We start from the raw sequence: 20484 nt of genomic DNA, 5'->3' as shown, positions 1-20484 counted from the left end.
GTGATTGCGTGCGCGGTACCGTATACGTTGAGGCGCGCGGAGTGCTGCGCGTGCCCGAGCGCGTTGTGCGCGCGGCACGTGTAGCGCCCGCCGTCCGCCGCGCCCACCGCGCTCATGTTCAGCGTGGACACCACGTCGCCCGCCACCGACGTCTCCTCGTTGATGAAGTACCTGCTCAGCCATTGTTGCCGGTTAACAACAATAGACAAATGTCGAATGCACCACAGAACAATAATCCTTCACAAGTCATGTGGTCAAGTGGGGCAATTACACTAGAGATGATTATTTTTAACATGTTAAAGAGGTTCCAACAGGTGTAAGTGATGTAACGAATATTGGCCCATGCGTGGAGACGCGACCTGTGGTGCGCGCGGTAGTGGTCGAGCGGCACGTCGTCCAGCAGCCACTGGAAGCGCGGCGGGGGCGCGGCGGCGGCGGCGCAGCGCAGCGACACGGCGCCGCCCGCGCGCAGCGCCTGCTCGATGAACGTGTACTGCAGCTCCGGCGCAGACTCTGCGCATACATCTTGTTTTACACTTTATGTATACATTGATAATTGTATCAGCATTTGTAATTAGGTGGACTTACTATAATAATAATAATTTACTTTTGAATCGTTAACAAAATAATGAATACTCTACCACTCTACTACTCTACTACTAATTAGTCTGTCAGTCTATCTGACAATAAAGCTAGAAGACCCATGTCCTTAACGCCCGACTATGTTTGGTGTTGTCATGTTTGTAAATTAGCGTTATTTTGAAACGCTGACTCGTCACGATCATTATCATTTACATGGTTCATTAGCGGTCGGAAATTTGGCGACTGTCCTCTAAGCATATCTATTTGAGTAGGGTGCCGTTAATAAAAAGATATAATACATTGATTCATAAGGCAATATCTAGAATGACTTGCCTCCGAGGCGCAGCTCGGCCGCAGCTTGCGCGGAGTGTGAGGCGCGGCGCGCCACGCACTGGTAGACGCCGCGGTGCGCGCGCGCCACGCCGCGCAGCACTAGCACCGCGCCCCCGGCCGCGCCCCCGCCGCGCCCCCGGCCGCGCCGACCGGGGCGCCGTTGTGCAGCCAGGCCAGCGAGGCGCGCGGGTCGGACGCGCTGCAGTTGAAGCGCGCCGTGCTGCCGGCGTCCGCGACCTGCGCGTGTGTGCGTGTGTGCGTGCACTCATGTAGCATTACGTGTCGGCCAGGTCGATCGTGTTCGTATGGTTTGTTTACACGATTGTAGATTTCGTTTGCCTGATGCAGAGTTACGTACTTTTACAAAGAGAGAAAACAAAATACAAATTACTCTAGACTCTACATCCTTTAAAACATAAAACATCTGTCTGTACATCATTGTCGTAGCCTACGTAGATATGACATGTAACAAAGATCCTTTACCGACTAAACCTGAACCTTTTAAGACATGGTTTCTAACTCGCCTGGCAAGCTTGGATATTATGGCTAACCTACTTTGTAGAGAAAGTCGATAGGTTAACAGTGGATTCGGGTCCCGGGCATCGACGTGTCTAGATGTAGAGACATATTTCAAAATTTCAAAATGCATGACTTAACTTTCCTACTCAAAATCATCATTAGTAATGTGGATTGCAATGAGCTAGTAAATTGTTGGTGCCACGCAGAGTCCCGAGACACTCTGCGACTTAAACATTTCAAGGATGTTAGAATAAATTGATAAAAACATTAAGATTTTAATAGATTTATTGAAATTACATTTTTTGCATTTTTTCTTTTTTGTTTTTGTTACACATTTTTGCTGTCTATTCTAATATTATTGAAATGGTTTTTTTTGTACTGCAGCTATGTTATAGCAAGTGTATAACATGTATACTGTTGATATTGTTATAAATATTAACAAAATATTCTAGTCCCTTACTGCTAGCGCCATCTATTATCATTCATTTCTAATATATATGAATGACTGTACGATTATATGTATTGAACCGATTCAAATAAAAGTTCAGTTGATTGCAAACCATCCTAGCGTTTTATTAGATATGCCTTTAATAAATAAATGTATCTGAAACATTGTAAGTTACCAGCACGGTGGGCGCGACGACGACGCTGAGCGAGTCATCGTGCACGTGCAGCGTGGTGTGCGCGGTGGCGTCCCCGAACACGTTGTACGCCTTGCAGATCCAGAGGCCGGCCGCGGCCAGCGCGGCGCGCCGCACGCACTGCGCCGCGCCGCCCGCCCACGCCCAGCCCTCGGCCGCCGCCGGCACGGGCTGCAGCCGGCCCTCCCGCTCGCGGTACCACCTGTGTGTGTTGTACACTACACGTACACAACTGTATAACTCAATGATAGCATGAGAAAATTGAATGGAATAATATAACAGTGTTTCAAGGATCGGCTAAGAATGATATCGGATAATAGTAGAAAATTACGTGTATTGTGGTGGAGGATGGTCAGACGCGACGCAAGGCAGACACACCGGGTGGCCGGCCTGCACGCTGAGCTCGCCGCCCGTCGCCAGCAGCCGCGGCGCGGAGCTGGCGCCGCCCGCTGCACACACAGACACGTCAGTGAGGGAGCCGGCGGCGCGCGGCTCGCAGTGCAGCGCGCACTCACCTGTGACGGCCAGCAGCGCGGGGCGCGCGCGCCGCGTGGCGCCGGTGACGGCGTGCCGCGCGAGGCAGCTGTACGCGCCGGCGTCGCTGGGGCTCACGTCTCGGATCAGCAGTGTGTTGCCCGCCACTAGGTACCGCGAACCTGTTATTATAACCATATCACATAAAGGGTTCTTTGGGAGCTTAGGTTTAGCAGTGAAAATTGAGACTGTCATATTTTTCAACGTTATTGCGTAAAAAAAATATTTTGTGAAAAATCGCGTTGTTATAGTAGCTGAAGCGACGGTATCATTTCATAGTGTTATTGCTACTGTACGAAATTAGTAATATCCTCACGATATAATATATCACCATTAGTAATTAACAGGCTGTATTTTTTTAAATAAATTAAATGGTGGGAAGTATTCTCCCAAACACAATAAAATAAAATTTTAAGTTAACTACTAAAGAAACATTTAATTGTATGACCTTGCGAAGGCGGGTCGAGGTGCAGCACGGTGTCGCCGTGGTACCAGAGCGCGGCGCGCACGTGCTCCGGGTCCCGCGCCCCCGCGCTGCCGCACGTCACGGCGGCCACGCCGCCTGCCGTCGCCGCGCCCGCATTCGCCACCGCCTCCCAACTCTCGTCTGGAACTGTAGTCGGTTGCGTCACTAGCTGCCATCCACTCATCAACCACTCTGGCAACACGCGACACGCGGCGACCGCACAGCGTAGTACCTGGGACGAGTGTGACGTCACGTGAGACTGCCGTGCCGTGCACGTTGGCGGCGCGGCACCGCACCGTGCTCGACGTCACCTCGTACGCGCTCGACGGCAACATCTCCAGCGTTCCATTACTGTATATTCTTCTGTGTGTTTAGCAAAGACAACAACTTCAAGATACATATTGTAAGCTATTGGTATACTAGTTTAATCAACAACTATTTCTAACAAGTACAGAAAATTCTGACTTAAGGATAATTTAATGTAATAAATATGTAAGTAGCTATGTAAGTATATATGGAGAAAGAAAGAAACGACCAAATATTAAACCATTGCAAAGACCCACCGCATACCGTATGTATAGTCACAGGGAGTACAATATTGACGCGCGGCGCTGATGATTATTTCTAAGTAACTCGTATAAATATTAAATTATAATAATTTATTTTCGGTGTGTACCTGAGGCCGGGCTGCTCGTGCAGGACGGAGCCGTCATCCGCCAGCCAGGAGACGCGCGGCGGAGGGTCCCCGCGCGCGCCGCAGTGCAGCGCGGTGCCGGCGCGCGCTGCGTACAGTACGCGCGGCGCCGGCTCCTGCACTAGCGCCGGCGCCAGCATCCCCAGCTCCCCGCGCACCACTACCACCACACGACACGGTCACTTATGATTCACTCTATGTGGTCGAGAACACAGTAAGCAGCTGTCGTTTAAGGACTGTTTAGGAAACAGAGAGTAAAGTTACCTAAGAAAAGGAAGATCCTCCGACCAGATGAGGTTCCTGGCGGGTTTTCTGCCCAACAGTTGTTGAGATTTTCTATCCCCGTTTATTCGCATGTAAGCTTCGTGATGTAAGATTTATGACGCCATCCGTTGGTTTGCTTGTCGAGCGTCTATGTGTGACTTCCGTTATCTACCATCCGTCATGTGTCGCCACAACAGTAATTCCACTTCAATTACTTTAAAACTAACTCTATTTTTGAGTGGCAAGACGAGTGAGGGATTTTCAACTCACTAAAACCACCCCGGTGGCCACCTTCAGCACCTGTAAGGGGCACCGCGTCCTCCAATACACCTGCCCCGGAGCCCGCGGTCTGGTAAGCATCTGTGTTAGGCGGTACTCTCAAGCCACTCCTCAAAGAAGGGACTCACCGCTACAATGACAGCGAGCGCAGCCTGAATTGTATCATATTATTATAATCTTTTGTCATTGTGCGGTTGATCCATTTCAATCCATGACAAAACGTGGTACCTACTTTTTATTTCTACTTTTTAAAGACTAGAGGGCAAATAAGTAAATATACAACTTGAAGCTACTTAAGAGTAGAACAGCAAAACTTTACTTTTGAAACCGTTTGACCTACAAAGAGTCGTTCCGCAGCAAACGGCAGCTATCGACTGCGATAGAAGGCAGCCGGCGACGGGCCGGCCGGCAGCCGGCACTGTGCAAGTTGTGCCGTCGCCGCCGGCTCACTGAGTGCTCCTCAAATATATAATTCGTATGTTGGTGCCAGTTCGCCGTTTCTACTTACACGAAGTTTTATATTTCTCATTGTTATGAGCGTAGCTAAGCGCTGCGTTTATGTCTTTACATTTAAGTGGTCTTTACATAAAATAAAATAAAATAAATTACTGTTTTTAACTTCTCGCATGATTTCAAGCTGCCACCAATAGTTGTACGCCTACTGGCATAACATAGCGACCTATGTAAATTTACTGACAAGGTCAAGTCATTGTTATCTATGCCTATGTTAAACAAATAATAAATTATTATTTTTCTCTATATTTTCTAAAATTTTCTAAATTTACCTTTTTAAATACTACAACATACAAAATAAAATAATATTTAAAAATATAAAAATAGGAGTCGACCAGTAGCGGGAGCATGGTCCAAGCCACCGGTGGTTAGGGCTCCAGAGACAGAAACCTCCTCACAATACGTGCCGTTTCGAGGAGTACTGCCTTCTACATCAGGCCCTTGATTCATCCGCCCAACCCTAGCCTCCTAAGGTGATTGTCGAGGCTGTTGGGTATTAATCCGTTGGCCGACACGACTATCGGCACAATAATAGCCGAATCCACACTCCACATGTCGACAACCTCGTGAGCCAAGTCAAGATATTTTATTTGTTTATCTTTTTCAGCTTTCACGAGGTTCTCGTCATGAGGAATGGTGATATCGATTATCATCGTGCGGCGCGCTTGCCGATCTATCACCACTATATCAGGTTTATTGGCTACAATAGTCCTGTCAATGATGATATATCGATCCCAGTTCAACGTGATATGGCCATTTTTTAGAACTGGATCGGGCACATACTTGTAGTACTACCAAACTCAACAACTTGATAGTGCAAAGCAAGTTGCTGGTGGATAATCTTGGCCACCTGATTATGTCTATGCAAATATTCACCATTAGCCAAACGACCACAACCAGAAATTATATGTCTTATGGATTCACCAGGACTATGACATGCCCGACATATGTCAACGGTCCCATCCTTAATATGAATATTAAATTATTATGATTATTATGTGGGATAATAAATATTGTGTATTTTATAACTAATAAGCACTGGTCTTATGATGGTATGCAATCGACGCTGCCAATGTTTCCACTCGCAACACCAGCGGAGCTCCAATGGCCGGAGTGAGTACTCACCGCCCGCCACGCAGAGACAGCACAGCGCCGCCAGCGCCGGCAGCAACATCCCGCGCCCCCGCGCCCCCGCCGCCCCCCACCGCCCCCAGAGGCACCGCGCTGCTCGCTGCGTCCGGCGCCACTTCGCTTTTGCATAACAGACACATAAACGAATATATTTAATTCTCTTAATTTTGATGATCATACGATATTATATCTATTTCCCAACTTTATTCATTTTGGGGATCCAACGAAAAGGCATGATTGGTAGAATTATTATAAAACAACGTTTTAAAAAACCGACAAAAACCAAAAAAATACGGTACTATCATTGTACTGCCTGTGTCTACCCACTGATAGTTTAGAAATCGGTGCCATGATGATAAATGATATTTATTTTTGCAAATAGGTTACAATGTAACTCTTACACGTCAATCTCTTAAATAACTGCCCGGATGTGCCCGGCATTTCCTATCGAATTACTACCTACTAAGTTAACACTAGTAAGACCGTCAGCCCATTTTTGTCCCATTTGCAAGTTTAATCATCTGCGTTTTTTTTATTTTTAGACTTAAGTACGTGAACCTTTTGACTTTTAAGAATTTAAGAATTGTTTTCAATACCTAGATTGTCCAAAATACTCAATAGCCGCAGCGACTTGGTAGATGTCCACCAAGATAATATAAATAAATTCATACGACATTTTGTGAATAATCCATTGTAAATTTCAATTTTATACGTGACTTAATTTTAATTTAATTTAATTTTTATTTTATTTTATTTTAAGTTTTTTTCAGTTTATATATTTTAATTTAATCGTATTTCTAAATTGTTATAATTTTATTTATTAATGTAATTTAATAAATTAATCATAATTTATTCAATTTAATTTCCAAATGAATATTTTTTATGATACTTATATATGTAATTGGTAATTTTGATTTTTATTGTTTTCTAAATTGTTATAATTTTATTTATTAATGTAATTTAATGAATTAATCATAATTTATTCAATTTAATCAATTTAATTTCCAAATGAATATTTTTATGATACTTATATATGTAATTGGTAATTTTGATTTTTATTGTTTTCTAAATAATTATACACTTTTTTTGTTGTATGTTATAAATCCGTTTTTGTGCATGAGGTGTTAACCTTTAAGTAATTGTTGCACTTATCAATGTCACCCTAGCCATTAAGTTAGAAATGTTCAGTGTAAACAGTTGTTGGTTGACCTAAATAAATAAATAAATAAATAAATAAATAAATAAATTATAAAACAATATTTAACGAATAAAATAACGAATTACCCTGAACCACCGCAGGGTCATTCTAGTCCATATTTAGTTTACCTGTTCGAACGGATTGGAGCTTGGAGGAGTAAGTAGTGATCTCCTATCTGGTAGGTATCTGCCTGTATACAATGAGAGGATTTTTATTTGAGGGGGGAAAATCATCCTATGACTTCTACCGCCTTTGGTGAGGCGAGAGGGAGTGTCAGACTCTTACTGACTAAAAATCACCCCGTTCCTTCTCCTGCTTTTTGAGCCGGAGCCCCGGTAAACCCGGGGTAACCACTAGGTAGTCCGCAGCTCCAACAACGAGAGGATACAATTGCTTTTTTAATAACCTAATTATGTTTTACTATAAAACGTTTAGTAAAATTATGAAAGCACACGTTGTCAAGCTTTGTTTGAATTAACTATATTTTGGGGAACGGATCAGGTGGCGAACCTTCACAACACTCCGACTATGGTAATGGGTTGGAAATAAACGCTAGCCCTTCTTTTAATCAGTTGATGGTTAAACTCAATAGTATGTGCAATAAGTTTAGTGTACGAATAAAAACTTATACATTTGCGATATTTATTCTTCAAACATCAGTAACTGGTTCAATTTTATATTCAAGCATATTAAAAATAACTGTTAAAGTTGTGACATGATTTGTCGAACCAAAAATAGCTTTTTAAATGAATAAATATGAGTTTTTTCCATAATAATGTGATTTATTTTTATTAGCATAATTATAATAAACAATTTAATCATAAATTTTCAATATGTTTGATAAGAAAAATGCAGTGGCACAAGATTGGCACATAATGTAATCAATCTTTCACATTGTGAATAATGATTGGGATCTTCGAATGATAAATGTTTAGTGTTGATGACATTAATTCGTCAATGCTCCGGATAGTCTCACGCTATTTCGGAACGTATTGTGTTTGTGACTGTGTGTGTGTGTACACTGGTTACAAATTCTAATTATTTCACAAGATATGTCCTAGGATTAGGTAATAAGCGTCAAACAATCTTATTTACCTGTTACTACATGGTGTTTGTCAGAGTTGGGCTCTTAGCTAGAGGCGACTCAGTTATATTATTTGGTCGCGCTGGACTTCTGTCACTTCTTCCAACGAGTGATGGCGAACTTATTGTTGTAATATGTTCACGTATATCGTGGAGTGTATTTACTATTACAGCCGGTAATATTGGCAATGAACCCTGTTCCCCGACCGAACACATAATATGATCTTCATGTTAGTGTTTATGTGTGAGTGTGTGTGTGCGTGTGAATTATGTAAAAATTATATTGTGTACAGTTTTCGTGCCACATCTCTAGGAAGGTAGCTATACTAAAACATCGTCTAGTATACTTTAACTGTTGATTATATTGAATCCATAATTGTTACGTCAGCAACTATGGATACAATATTCGCTAACTTTTAATAAATATACAATTAGTTATAGAATCTTGTTTGAAAGTCTAAGCTGTATTAAATGCACGCACGTAGCAGCACGTAGCGCTACGCCGTAGCGCTACGCCGTAGCGGTGTACGCGCGCGTAGCATTTCGTCTCGTCTGCCGGTATGAGTTAATTACAACACGAAGAAACTAACAAGTAAATAAAAAAAAAAATGTAACAGTACGGTAGCACATATAATTTTTATAAAGTATGTAAAGAATATTGTATAACAAAGCACGCGCCGGGTGGAATATATCAAAAATTGCAGGTGACACGGGACACTTAGCCTCCGATATTGATGATGGGACATTGTGCGCAGTATTTATTTGCCCATGTTATGGTTTTTTTCCCAAACAAGATGGACATTGTCATTTGAAGCAAAAATACTTGGAATTAGGCATGTTTTCAATAGGTTCAAGGTTCAATCGGTTTTCATTCGATTTCAATTGTAGAGCCAGGCGAAATTGTGGAATAAAACATTTGTAGTGGAAGTTATTGATAAAAATAATGAGATGAATAATAATTATAAAGCTATTTGCTTTATAGATTTTATTTAAGAATAATTAAATATGTTTAAACGAAATATCATCGTGTCACTAATAATAATAATTTTCTAACAAACTCTGAAGTTCTAATATTTGTATATTTTGTTTGTAATACAAACTTTTTAGTTTGTAATGAACTTTAGAGTTACACAAATTTAAAATTATTTTTTACGAAACTTGGAAGGTACTTATACACACACTATATTAGTAAGTTGTAAAGTGAATGGAGGAATATATGGAATGTCGTGGTGGCCCGGAGCTTGAAAACGCCCGCTTCTCATACATGGGGGTGTGGGTTCGGAACCTACCAACCTATCAATGTGATTCTTTCCAAGTTATATGTACCTTTTAAGATTATTTAGAATAGTGGTCGCCTAGTGGTCGAAATTCGACCATATACGTTTTAATTTACAATACCACTTAAAATACGTTCAAGGATAATTTTTATTTAACGAATTGCTATTAGTTTTGTAAAATTAAAATTAATATATTCCGGCGCATCATGAACAGGAAATCTCTATTCATATATTATCATCACAATCATCGCAATGTCTGTCGATTTTAACGTTTTGTCAAATACGATCAGATACCATGCATGGTAGTGTGTGTAATGTTTTATTTATTGATTTAATATACTTTATAAGCATTATTTTTGAAAAATATTAGCGTTCTGCACTTCTCCTACACATAAACTATAAGTGTACCAAATTTTATGCTCCTACGTCCGCGCAATTTTCGTAAAAAGGGGTCCAAAGTTTTTGCATCACGTATTAATAAATAAGAAGATACTAGTGACAAACGATCATGTAAAACAACGCGAGGAAACCTGAACTTATAAAGTTTGAAATCGCAAACACGCCTTGAGCAAATGTGGTGCTTAATGTTGCACTTACAGGCTGTTGTTGAAGATTTTAATGATTAAGGTAGAAATGGTTGCAAATTGCCGACGTTAGAGTTTAGTGGAACTGACAGAGACAATTTTGTGTTTCCTAGCTTACTTATTTATTAATTAATTAGTGTCACCGGGGTCACAGGTGATCGACGATAGCGGAGGGATAGTCTTCAAGAGATTTCTCATGAGCATCATCGTCAACAGCCTGTAAGTTCCCGCTGCTGGGCAAAGGCCATTTCTTACACAGAGAAGGATTGAGATTTATATATTAATAATTAGAAACGATATGCCCCGGTCCTCACAATACTTCCCTTCACCGTTTGACAGTGGTGTCGAAATAATCTTAGAACAGTTTTGTATTGGCAGTCGGTAACTTCATGAAGTATATTTTGAGAATAACTTTGACTAACTTCAGACTTAGAGCTCGACATTCAAACAGGACGTGTATTTAACTTTTATTAAAATTGTTTTTTTCATTTTCATACATTGGATTTACAAGTTAATAGTTTGCAACAAAGCGCTGCGTAAAATGCTTCACATTTAGACTTTTTATCTTAGAATATCCTTTCGTAATAGCTTCCGTTCCGATTGTTATACACTACTGGGTGAATTTCGAATCGTTGTGTTTATGATGAGTAGATGCAAGTGCATACACCTTTCGAAAATTTAAATAATAATTGTAATTAAGCTGTGTTTACGAATTAATGACATTTATTTTACTATAGGTACTCATAAATTATCCTAAAAACCTTACTTAGACTCGATCTAATCCAACAGTTGGCTGCGACATGGTGCACACAAGTAACTGACACAACGCACTGCAAGCACAACACGAGTGATTGTTTACGAAGTAGAAGTAGTCGCGCGCGATGTTGCTCGAGCAGCAGGAGCGACGCGCGACACGACGCGGCGCGGCCGGAGCACGAGCGCGAGTGCCGGCGGCGGGAGCCGGCGCGGCCAGTGTCGGCGCGCGGCTCTACTGTCTTGCATCCTACTTGTATATTTCTAGCACTCATTAAAACACGATATTGCTTATTTTACATCTTAATATCTTGTTATAACACAGAAATATGAAAACAGTGCTGTCTGTACATTGAAAATAAAAATAAAAAAAATAGCAGGGGTTATTGTTATGTCGATGTCGAACCCAAAAATGTAATTAACTTTTTTTTTGTCTGTTTGTCTGTTTGTCTGTTTGTCTGTTCGTCTGTGCGCGCTAATCTCAGAAACGGCTGATCCGAGTTGGATGCGGTTTTCACGAATATATTGTGGGATGCTTAAATTTACATTTAGTGTTTGTTTCATGTCAATCGGTTCATAAATAAAAAAGTTATGTCAAATTAAAAAATCACGTCGAACATTCTATGCTTATACCATTAATCTCCGCAACTATTTGACGGATTTGGTTGAAATTTGGTACAGATATAGTTTAGAACCTTAGAAAGGACATAGATATATTTTTATTTCAAAAATCAAAAAATAAAATAAAAATAAAATAAAATAAAAATAAAACAAAAATAAAAATAAAAATAAAAATAAAAATAAAAATAAAAATAAAAATAAAAATAAAAATAAAAATAAAAATAAAAATAAAAATAAAAATAAAAATAAAAATAAAAATAAAAATAAAAATAAAAATAAAAATAAAAATAAAAATAAAAATAAAATAAAAATATAATAAAAATAAAATAAAATAAAAATAAAATAAAAATAAAATAAAAATAAAATAAAAATAAAATAAAAATAAAATAAAAATAAAATAAAAATAAAATAAAAATAAAAATAAAATAAAAATAAAAATAAAATAAAAATAAAATAAAAATAAAATAAAAATAAAATAAAAATAAAATAAAAATAAAATAAAAATAAAATAAAAATAAAATAAAAATAAAATAAAAAATAAAATAAAAAATAAATTTATTCCGGACATACAGCGCCATCTATTGTTCAATTTCGTACTTATAGTACGGAATTGAACAATGTCGGGCTGTTCCTATACTCCGTAGATAGATGGCGTTGATCGCGCAATGGTGTAATTACAATTGTTCAGTTCATGTTATTGTTTTAATTCATTGGAAATTTGTTTTTACAAAATAGTAAAAAGCAATGAAAAATATAACATAATACAACTTTTAGTACAAAGAAAACGCTCTAACGGAGTATAGATAATTCTATGTCGATCGTTACACGACTTCGGTTCATGTTATTGTTTTAATTCATCGAAAAAAAGTTAACAAATAGTAAAAAGGTATGAAAAAAATTATATCAATATAATTAAACTTTTAGTACAAAGAAAATGCCCGAACGGAGTATAAATAAATAATCCAAGTTGTCTTTATCCTCGATAGATGGCGTTGGGGAAAAAGGCTTGGTTATTATAGCATAAAGGATAGGTTCTAATATAATTTCTTTTTTAATTGTTATAAATTCGTAATTCGTAGCTTTCTTTAGTTTTAAGTTAGTTTTCATCTTAAGTTCGGAAAGATTATAATATTTCTTTAGTTAAAGTCCGTTTTTAAACTATTTTTTCAATGCCCTAAGTGAGTATACATACAGAAATATGAAAACGTCCATAAATTAAAAATAAAATCCTGTCAGCTTTAGTCGGGAGTATATTTGAAACATTTTCGCTAGTGAGGAATATTCTCAAATCTCTTGGAGAAGTTTACGTAAGGTTCGTGAATCTGGCCAAAACAAGATGTTACAGTTGACAAGTGCTGAACACTAGTGCCTACTCATTTAGTAAACATATTTATATTTAAACAGTCGATGGCCGGCGGCTGTCGGCGGCCACTTCAAGTATTCTCTCATTTAGTTACAGCACTAACTAACTTAAAAAATGTAAAACGTTATCAAAACGAGAAGGGAGACGCAGGCGACTGCTCGTAGCGGGAGAAGACGAGGGAGGGGGGAGGGGGGGAGAGACGTTTCACGCGGAGACGTCGTCTCTCGAGCGTGAAGATACCTTGATGAAAAGAAAATGAGAGCGAAATGATACAGCGCAGCCACTGCACTGACGTCCCCACCACACTAACCATTCTTTTCAAAGTCTTTACTTCTTTACATTAATGCTTTCTATGGTTTATTTTATAATTTTAACGAGGCTCCGCCGCGCCGTGCAGCCTCTACGTGCGATAGCAAAGGGGGGGGGGGGGGATTTTGTATTATCTGCTGAGGACTTTCATCTAATTCAGGATCATTAAATAGTAAAATTGTTGTGTGAATATATTTAGATACTTGTTATCAGATATAAACCTTTATCAAACTAGATTTACGTATTGTAAGTTTTTAAAATAGAATCTGTCTGATTTCCTCATACAATATCGAGTAAGAAGTTAGTATTCGTGTAGTCGAGACATAATCATTAAAAGGTATTTGTAGTTTGTGAAGTTGTAATAATTATCTGCATTTACTGGTCTAATGTTTGTGTGTGGTAACCCAGGCCGATCCCAATCGAGTGCTGCATGAGATAGAACAATCGAGTGCTGAGTTTGTACGAGTACATTGTAACAGCTCGCGGTCCACGCGGGCGAAGTAAAGGAACTATTGTTTGTAACGTTATATGTACAATAGGACAAGTATTGTATTTGATTCGTTAGGAAGTACTCTACGGTTTCGATATGTCGTTTATCTCGTCTTTGACGAAAATTAGCAAACGAATGGATTAGTGTCAGGCAGCGTATGTATAATATATTGTACTACAGTTTACCAACTAAGTACTTATTTACTAAATCGTATTTTTAAGTAATATTTGATTGAGCTCCGCTCCTACACTACACTGCTCTATACCGGTAAACGTTCATTTGTTGCCGACACAATGGGAAAGTAATCAACATGAAGACGCTCCGTCTCCTCGCAGTCTCTGCAACCAGACCATTCCTTCACTCACACTAATACAATCTAGTAAGCGCTGCGCACGCGCGGTTCTATCTCTCTACGCCAACTCTAGGCACTATTTCCGCCTAGTTGAAGTATAATATTTTTTGAAGGTAGCGGCGGCTCTGAAAAATTTCGTAATACCACCTGCAAAGTAAATTATATTGTACCTTGTCTAGTGTTGTGTTTAACAGTCCGAAATATCACTCTAGGCAAGAAGAGGCTGAAAGATCCCTGACGCCGCGCCTTGTGCTGGCGATATGCTACTGAACCGATACGGTGTAAGTACCATAGTCAATCTGCCGCCTCCAGCATCGTACATACAAGTGAGGTTTGCACAAAATACTGACTGACAGACGTTACATTAACGACATCCTGTGATCTCCTGCCCCCCCCCCTGTGCCACCGCGTTCCTCCGCAGACACCCGCGGGAAATGAGAAAACTTGGAGTTTCCTAGGTGTACGAACAACTTACATTTATTTATTGAACGACCTTTAGGCCACTTTTCTGTTTCACTCCACAGTAGTAAAAACTTTGATGTCTCCTGCGTAACATTTTTGAGAAGATTATTCGAAAACACGGAGCCTGGCCCTGTCGGCTACACATCGGTCTGTAGCTTGATCAACAACTTAACAGCGCAAGATTACGCATCTTGGAGACTACTGAAGCTCGGCCACTCGTATGTATACGCCTACAATAACAAAAAAATATTTAATAGAAAATATACTAATCAGATTTTTTTGCACCTTAACTGTGCTGTTCTTGGGATTCTTAAGTTATAAAGGGCTAATAACAGTGAAGCCGGCATTATTTGATGGCAGTACCGAGTGCTGTGCAAACTGACATCGAAGTACAGGAGTCGGTAGCACTGAGTGTACACCGCGCGGTCTATGAGCCACCTATACACGCATTCACTGTTTGCTGAGTAATCGGATCAGCACACAAGTCGAGTGAAGAGAGAAGTGGGGTGAATAGTACAGGTAATACATACAATTTTGCAATGACCACTAATGTCACCTTTACGTCTCAGTTCATGTACATACAATATTCAAATGTCAGTTGCTTTATATTGAATTCATCCAATGCTCACATGTACTGAGGATACTTTGTGTTGTGCTTGCAGCTTGTATTTATTGATGTTGAGTTTATGAGCCACGCAACTGTTTGTTCGTAATAACTTTCACATTGACACAACACATTGGACCACCAGCCCTCACATTATAATTATTTATTTCTCTTTGATTGCATCCTCATTCAGAACCTTAAGTTCAATTTTCTGTTTCGCTTCACATTGCAAACAATCGCACCGTCAACACCTGGACTGTATTTGAAGGATAAATTCACGACAATTATTTCAGATTAGTAACGTCAAATATGAAAATAAAAAACTTTAACTTGAATCATAGGCAATTGAATACGAACGTAAGTTGTTGTTACAATAAGTGTTCGTGATTAATGTTTACTCGGTAGGTTGGCACGCAATTTGAACCGGAGTCGGTGACTGAGAGCGGTCGTGTCATCGTGTGTCGGGTCAAGTCGTGCGGTGTTAGAGATAGCTCAAAGCCTGGCGTGTGTAGTAGTCTGCCTGTTATCTATTGATTATGTTATTGGCATCCAGACGCGGCACACGTGTCCGGCGTACTGGTCGGTGCCACTCGATTTGAATACAATTATTATAAGCCCCATAAGGTCGGGTTCTGCTAATTATCATTGCCAAAATAAATTAAAATAATGGACATTGAAAATAAATAATTTCATTCCAATATGGGAATTAGTTTCTCGATGAGGACTCGTCAGTTATCCGTGTAGAATGCCTGCACGGTCCCCTCGAGAGCGATCGTTAGCGGCGGTAGTCGAGTGGACGGGGCCGGTGCCGGGCCGGTGCCGGGCCGGTGTCGGCCGGGCCGGCAGGTCGCCTCCATTCACTCGTTGTTTGTACTGTACATTGATGTTTGTGTTTCAGCGCAAGCACACGTGAGGGCCTCCGGTGTCGTCCTACAATCCCACTGCGTCGCATGGTAATTGGCTGTTGTTGAGTGTTACAATATAGGTCGTCGTTTACTCTATTAGTACCGTACATTATTTTAAAAATCTATTAGTGCATTATAACGTCTGATTTTGTAATAGTTCACGTCAATCCGTAACTAGTAGATGCTTAGTCTCAAAGGAGTATTTATAACAGAATTAAACGTAAGTTATTAAACGAAGTAGTTGCTACGCTTGTTGTACAAATCTATCATTTTTTTCACTGCTGTGAGTTAAAATTTTACGACAAGAAAATTGTTCTACCTAGGCTAACCAAACAATTGATTTTGACGAAAATGGTTTTAGGAAATTTAATGTTTATTTTACAGTCCTATCCATAGAATTTTTTTTAATCAGATCCATGTATGGAGTTATTTTTAAATTTATTATTTTTTATTTAAAATTCAAATAGCAGTTACCAGAATACACCAACCTACAAAGTTTCAATTATGTAGTGTAGGCCCAACAGTTTCGGAAATAAATGGCTGTGACATACAGACGGACGGACGGACCGACAGATGGACAGATAGACAGACATGACGAATCTATGAAGATTCCGTTTTTTGCCATTTGGCTACGGAACCCTAAAAAGACCTATCAATAATTAGAGTATTCCACGAATATTTTTATGTTCAAACATGGTAAAAAAGATTTTTCACTGTGATATACTAAAAGATGTTGTGAAAACCGTACAAGTATGTAGGTATCACCCCTTGCAGAATGGTGCACTACTTACTGGACAAGTGGACACCCTGTGCGTATGTATAGTAATGACGTACTGTGTATGTGTGCGTGCGGATTGTAATCGCTGGCCACATAATAGACGTATTACTGTCTCTAGCTTTATACGGCCGCACTGATTGCGTATTATGCAAGGAGATTACATGTCACACAATATTCAGATTATGTTCTGTAATCATGTTTGATTCCTATCACGTGTCTGTTAAGTAATGGTGTTCGTAATTATTGATTTTAATTGTTATTATTCATGTTGTAAGATCATGGTAATTTTATGTACGTATCAAGAATAAATTGCGTTCGAACATAATAATTACTCGCGTACTTGTGAAACGACATACAACTGTCAATAAGAGCGCTCTGTATGCAAGCAGGTGTTATTTAATTTCGTCTTTTGTACTAAGTTTTTTAGAAAACGGTTGTTATTAAATAAAATAAAACTTTTCTCATAAGCAATAAAATGGAAACAGTAAATAAAATACATGAAGGTAAAATAGTATGTATGGGGAAGTTAGTGACGCTGTTGGTGCTAGCTGCCACTCCTGCAGTTCTGTCCATTAGCTAATTGCCAGGAAAAATGACATCTTTTGAGCAACACCCTCTGTGGAGACGAGAATTGCCATCTATAATTAACATCTATGACGCTTGCTCCGACACATGCGCATTGAATATTAATTAATGAAATTGAACAAGTGCTGATGTAGCAGCTGAATAGTACAGTTACTGTAGCTCGTCTTGTTCCTGCCGCACTACATTCCCATAGCGGAAGGTTTCGAGATCCTATTATCTAGTCAGTCTAAAAAATATACTATAATACATAGCAGAACTGCTTTCAAGGTGTTTGTAGAAAAGTCGTGTGTTCGTGTTCCTGTCTATGCGTGAGTGTGGCTACAGCACACTTGTGTAAAGAATTTCGTGTTGTATCTGTGCGGTGTTGGCGTGTTGTGTGAGGCCGGCTCCGGCCGCCACTCGCGGCGCTATAATGTTGCTCGTGAACACTCCACAGGTTTCTTTGTTCTCGGTGTCGGATTATTATTTTCATTACAATATTGTAACTGTATATGTTGGCAATGTTGCGAGGATATACAGACCACTACTGTAAAACTGTAATTTCTCGTTTAAGACCATTTCAGTAGAGTTCTATAGTTGGTCACACCATGGGTACAATCTGACGTGACATTAAACATAATAGTAGACAAAGTTTCTTTAGATATTTAATTTTAATATAAATGTAACTAATAAGCTAGATTAAGTACTTGAAGGGCCTTAATATCGATAAGTGAAACCACATAATATTTTTTATACTTTTAGTTTTGGGAGCAATGTGATGTTTACCAGTTATACTAATATGTAAAAAAAGGTTATGTAACAAACATCATTAAGTTTGTATTTCTCCATGAGTTAGTTTATACAATAAGTAAATTAAGAACTTATCTTAATAATTATACATAATTTGTCGTCACAATGAAAGCTATATAATATTCAGAAGAGATCACATAAAATACTAGAGACTGAATTTAAAGTATACAAGATAGTATGAACTAGTAAATGATGAAACAGTAAGTGTGCCGTTTGAGACATTAAGCGTGGCGTGTAAGTAGGCAAACTGCGTGGATAATGGCCTGTGGCCAATAAACTACGCACCGGCCCCGCTCGGGCCACGCTCGGGCCACGCTCGGGCCACGCTCGGGCCACGCACGCTGCGTGCGGCGCGCCGCGACTGCCAGCTGGCTGCTCGACGTCCGCTCCGGTCACTTACTGCCCGGGCTACTTTACATACATTAGCGTGAATCGAGTCCAGGACCGGGATATCACACCCGCATGTTAAAGGAAGTCAATGCCGTTCAAAAGATGTAACTGCAATTACGATACATTGGCATTTCCGAGCAAGGTGTTAGAGTAAATACATCATGGAATTGATTCATACAATAAATACATTTTTTTTTTAAATCAGGTTACGAACGCGACGTTTTGATAGTAAATACAATTAGTTTGGTACTGTTATGTAACCTTCATCATGCATTCAATGTATCAATCTGTATATTTTTTAGTAATAGTATCTGTAGCATTTATAATTATATGTTAGACGACCTCTGACTGTCAAAAATAAAAAGAAATAAGTCAGACACGAGAACTAATTGTATATCTTAAACAAAATACATGAATGAATGTACATTTAAAAACAAAATATGCATGGGCAGAGTATGACTAAACAGTGCAACTAAACCAAGTCCTGACGGACTATTTTTTATGACGTAACTGTGACATCCAAACTTATTCATTTCATTCGATGTTTAGAAAAAACGTAAGAAGGTGTAAAATATTTTAATATAAAACAAGTTAGATATTAGATAGATAAAACAGATGTTTGTATTAAATTCTTAACTGTGTATACGCCTTACTATCCCGGGGAATATTCGCATGAATATAACTCACAAAACATCAGACACAGAAACGTAATCTTCAAATGTAAATACGAAGTTACGGAGGAATTCTTCTCATTACATGGAGTGATCTCCCCCTCCCGTGCGTTAAGTTGGAGTGCAATTAATTACACGTCGAGAGCGCGACTCATTTCAGATGAAACGAGAAAGAATATAATAGTGTCGTGTGTACAATTGTGAGCAGTCTCAGACAGGTCCTGGCCGAGCTCACGCACACACACGTCACACACATGTATGTGACCCGCAAAGCGTACTACGACAGTGGGATACTACAGGCTCGTCCTCGCGCGACTATAAATCTCGAGTTGATTCGGTTCACATATGTGTGAGTGAGCTTTCCGTGAATGTAAGCAGTTGAGAATCAGTACGGATATACGATCTGCGGCGTAACATTGTTTATGAGACCAGGCGAGTTGATGTAGCTCGTGGAGACACGGAGGTCGTACAGATGCCAGACAATACGCTTTGATTGCTGATATAAACCGAATTACTTTTCTCTACCGGCAGCTTTAATTCAAGCAACTCTCTGTGAATACACCTTTTTATATGTATCATATGTTGTCGGTATTAATTACTAAACGAGCATTTTCTTGCTAATTGCACGTAGTTGATTGCTAGCTTGGCAACATGAGGTCTAAGACTTGTACTACTACTTTTTCATATTTTCATTTTGCTTCAATGAACATTGAAGCAATATGAAAATAAATGAATTTAAAACAGGGACTGACTAAAAACCACCCCGTTCCTTCTCCTGCTTTTCGAGCCGGAACCCCGGTAAACCCGCTAGGTAGTCCGCAGCTCTAGATCAGAAAACAGAGACTGGATTATTTACTTTTTTGTTTAATTATTTTTAGTTTAAAATGTATGAATAGTCAGGAATAGTATTACAATCCAGTTAGATGTTTAATTTTCATCATCAACACTTTAGTTACATTAATAAGCAGAGAACATATTTTCTTAACCGTACATGTTCCATGGGCACGTTTAGTTTCTAGCTTTAGAAATAAAGTAATGAGTGCCGTACGACTGCCAGCCGGCAGTGCGCGGCACGTGACGCGGGTGCCGCAGCCTGCAGTGTAGCGGCACGTCCTGACGTGGACCAGCCATTGTCGTCGCTTGTGATTAGCAGGCGCTGTAGCCGACGTTAGCAGTTTAGAGAACAGTTGCTACTCCTAAACTTGTAAAGTTCAAGTACTGGATGTATGACGTGCCACATGTTACGTGGCACATGTCTTAATATTGTATAAAATTATGTGATGACAAAATACTTCTTTATACTCTTGATTACAG

General features: G+C 39.4%; 1 protein-coding gene across 1 annotated transcript; it reads right to left on the bottom strand.

Moving 5' to 3' along the window:
* Nucleotides 1–921: 921 nt before the first annotated feature.
* On the bottom strand, nt 922–11182 carry LOC126910621 (cell adhesion molecule DSCAM-like). The gene is made up of 9 exons (XM_050698750.1): nt 10865–11182; nt 5951–6076; nt 3752–3929; nt 3308–3438; nt 3058–3222; nt 2591–2731; nt 2407–2524; nt 2058–2277; nt 922–1152 (listed from the first exon to the last, which is right to left on the bottom strand). The coding sequence occupies exons 1-9, from the start codon at nt 11124–11126 to the stop codon at nt 1015–1017; spliced, it is 1479 nt and encodes a 492-aa protein (XP_050554707.1). The 5' UTR covers nt 11127–11182; the 3' UTR covers nt 922–1014.
* Nucleotides 11183–20484: the final 9302 nt, after the last annotated feature.

This window comes from Spodoptera frugiperda, chromosome 15 (assembly GCF_023101765.2).
Source record: "Spodoptera frugiperda isolate SF20-4 chromosome 15, AGI-APGP_CSIRO_Sfru_2.0, whole genome shotgun sequence".
Lineage (NCBI taxonomy): Eukaryota > Metazoa > Arthropoda > Insecta > Lepidoptera > Noctuidae > Spodoptera > Spodoptera frugiperda.
Note: the sequence above shows the minus strand (reverse complement) of the source record. Positions and strands in the feature narration are given on the sequence as shown.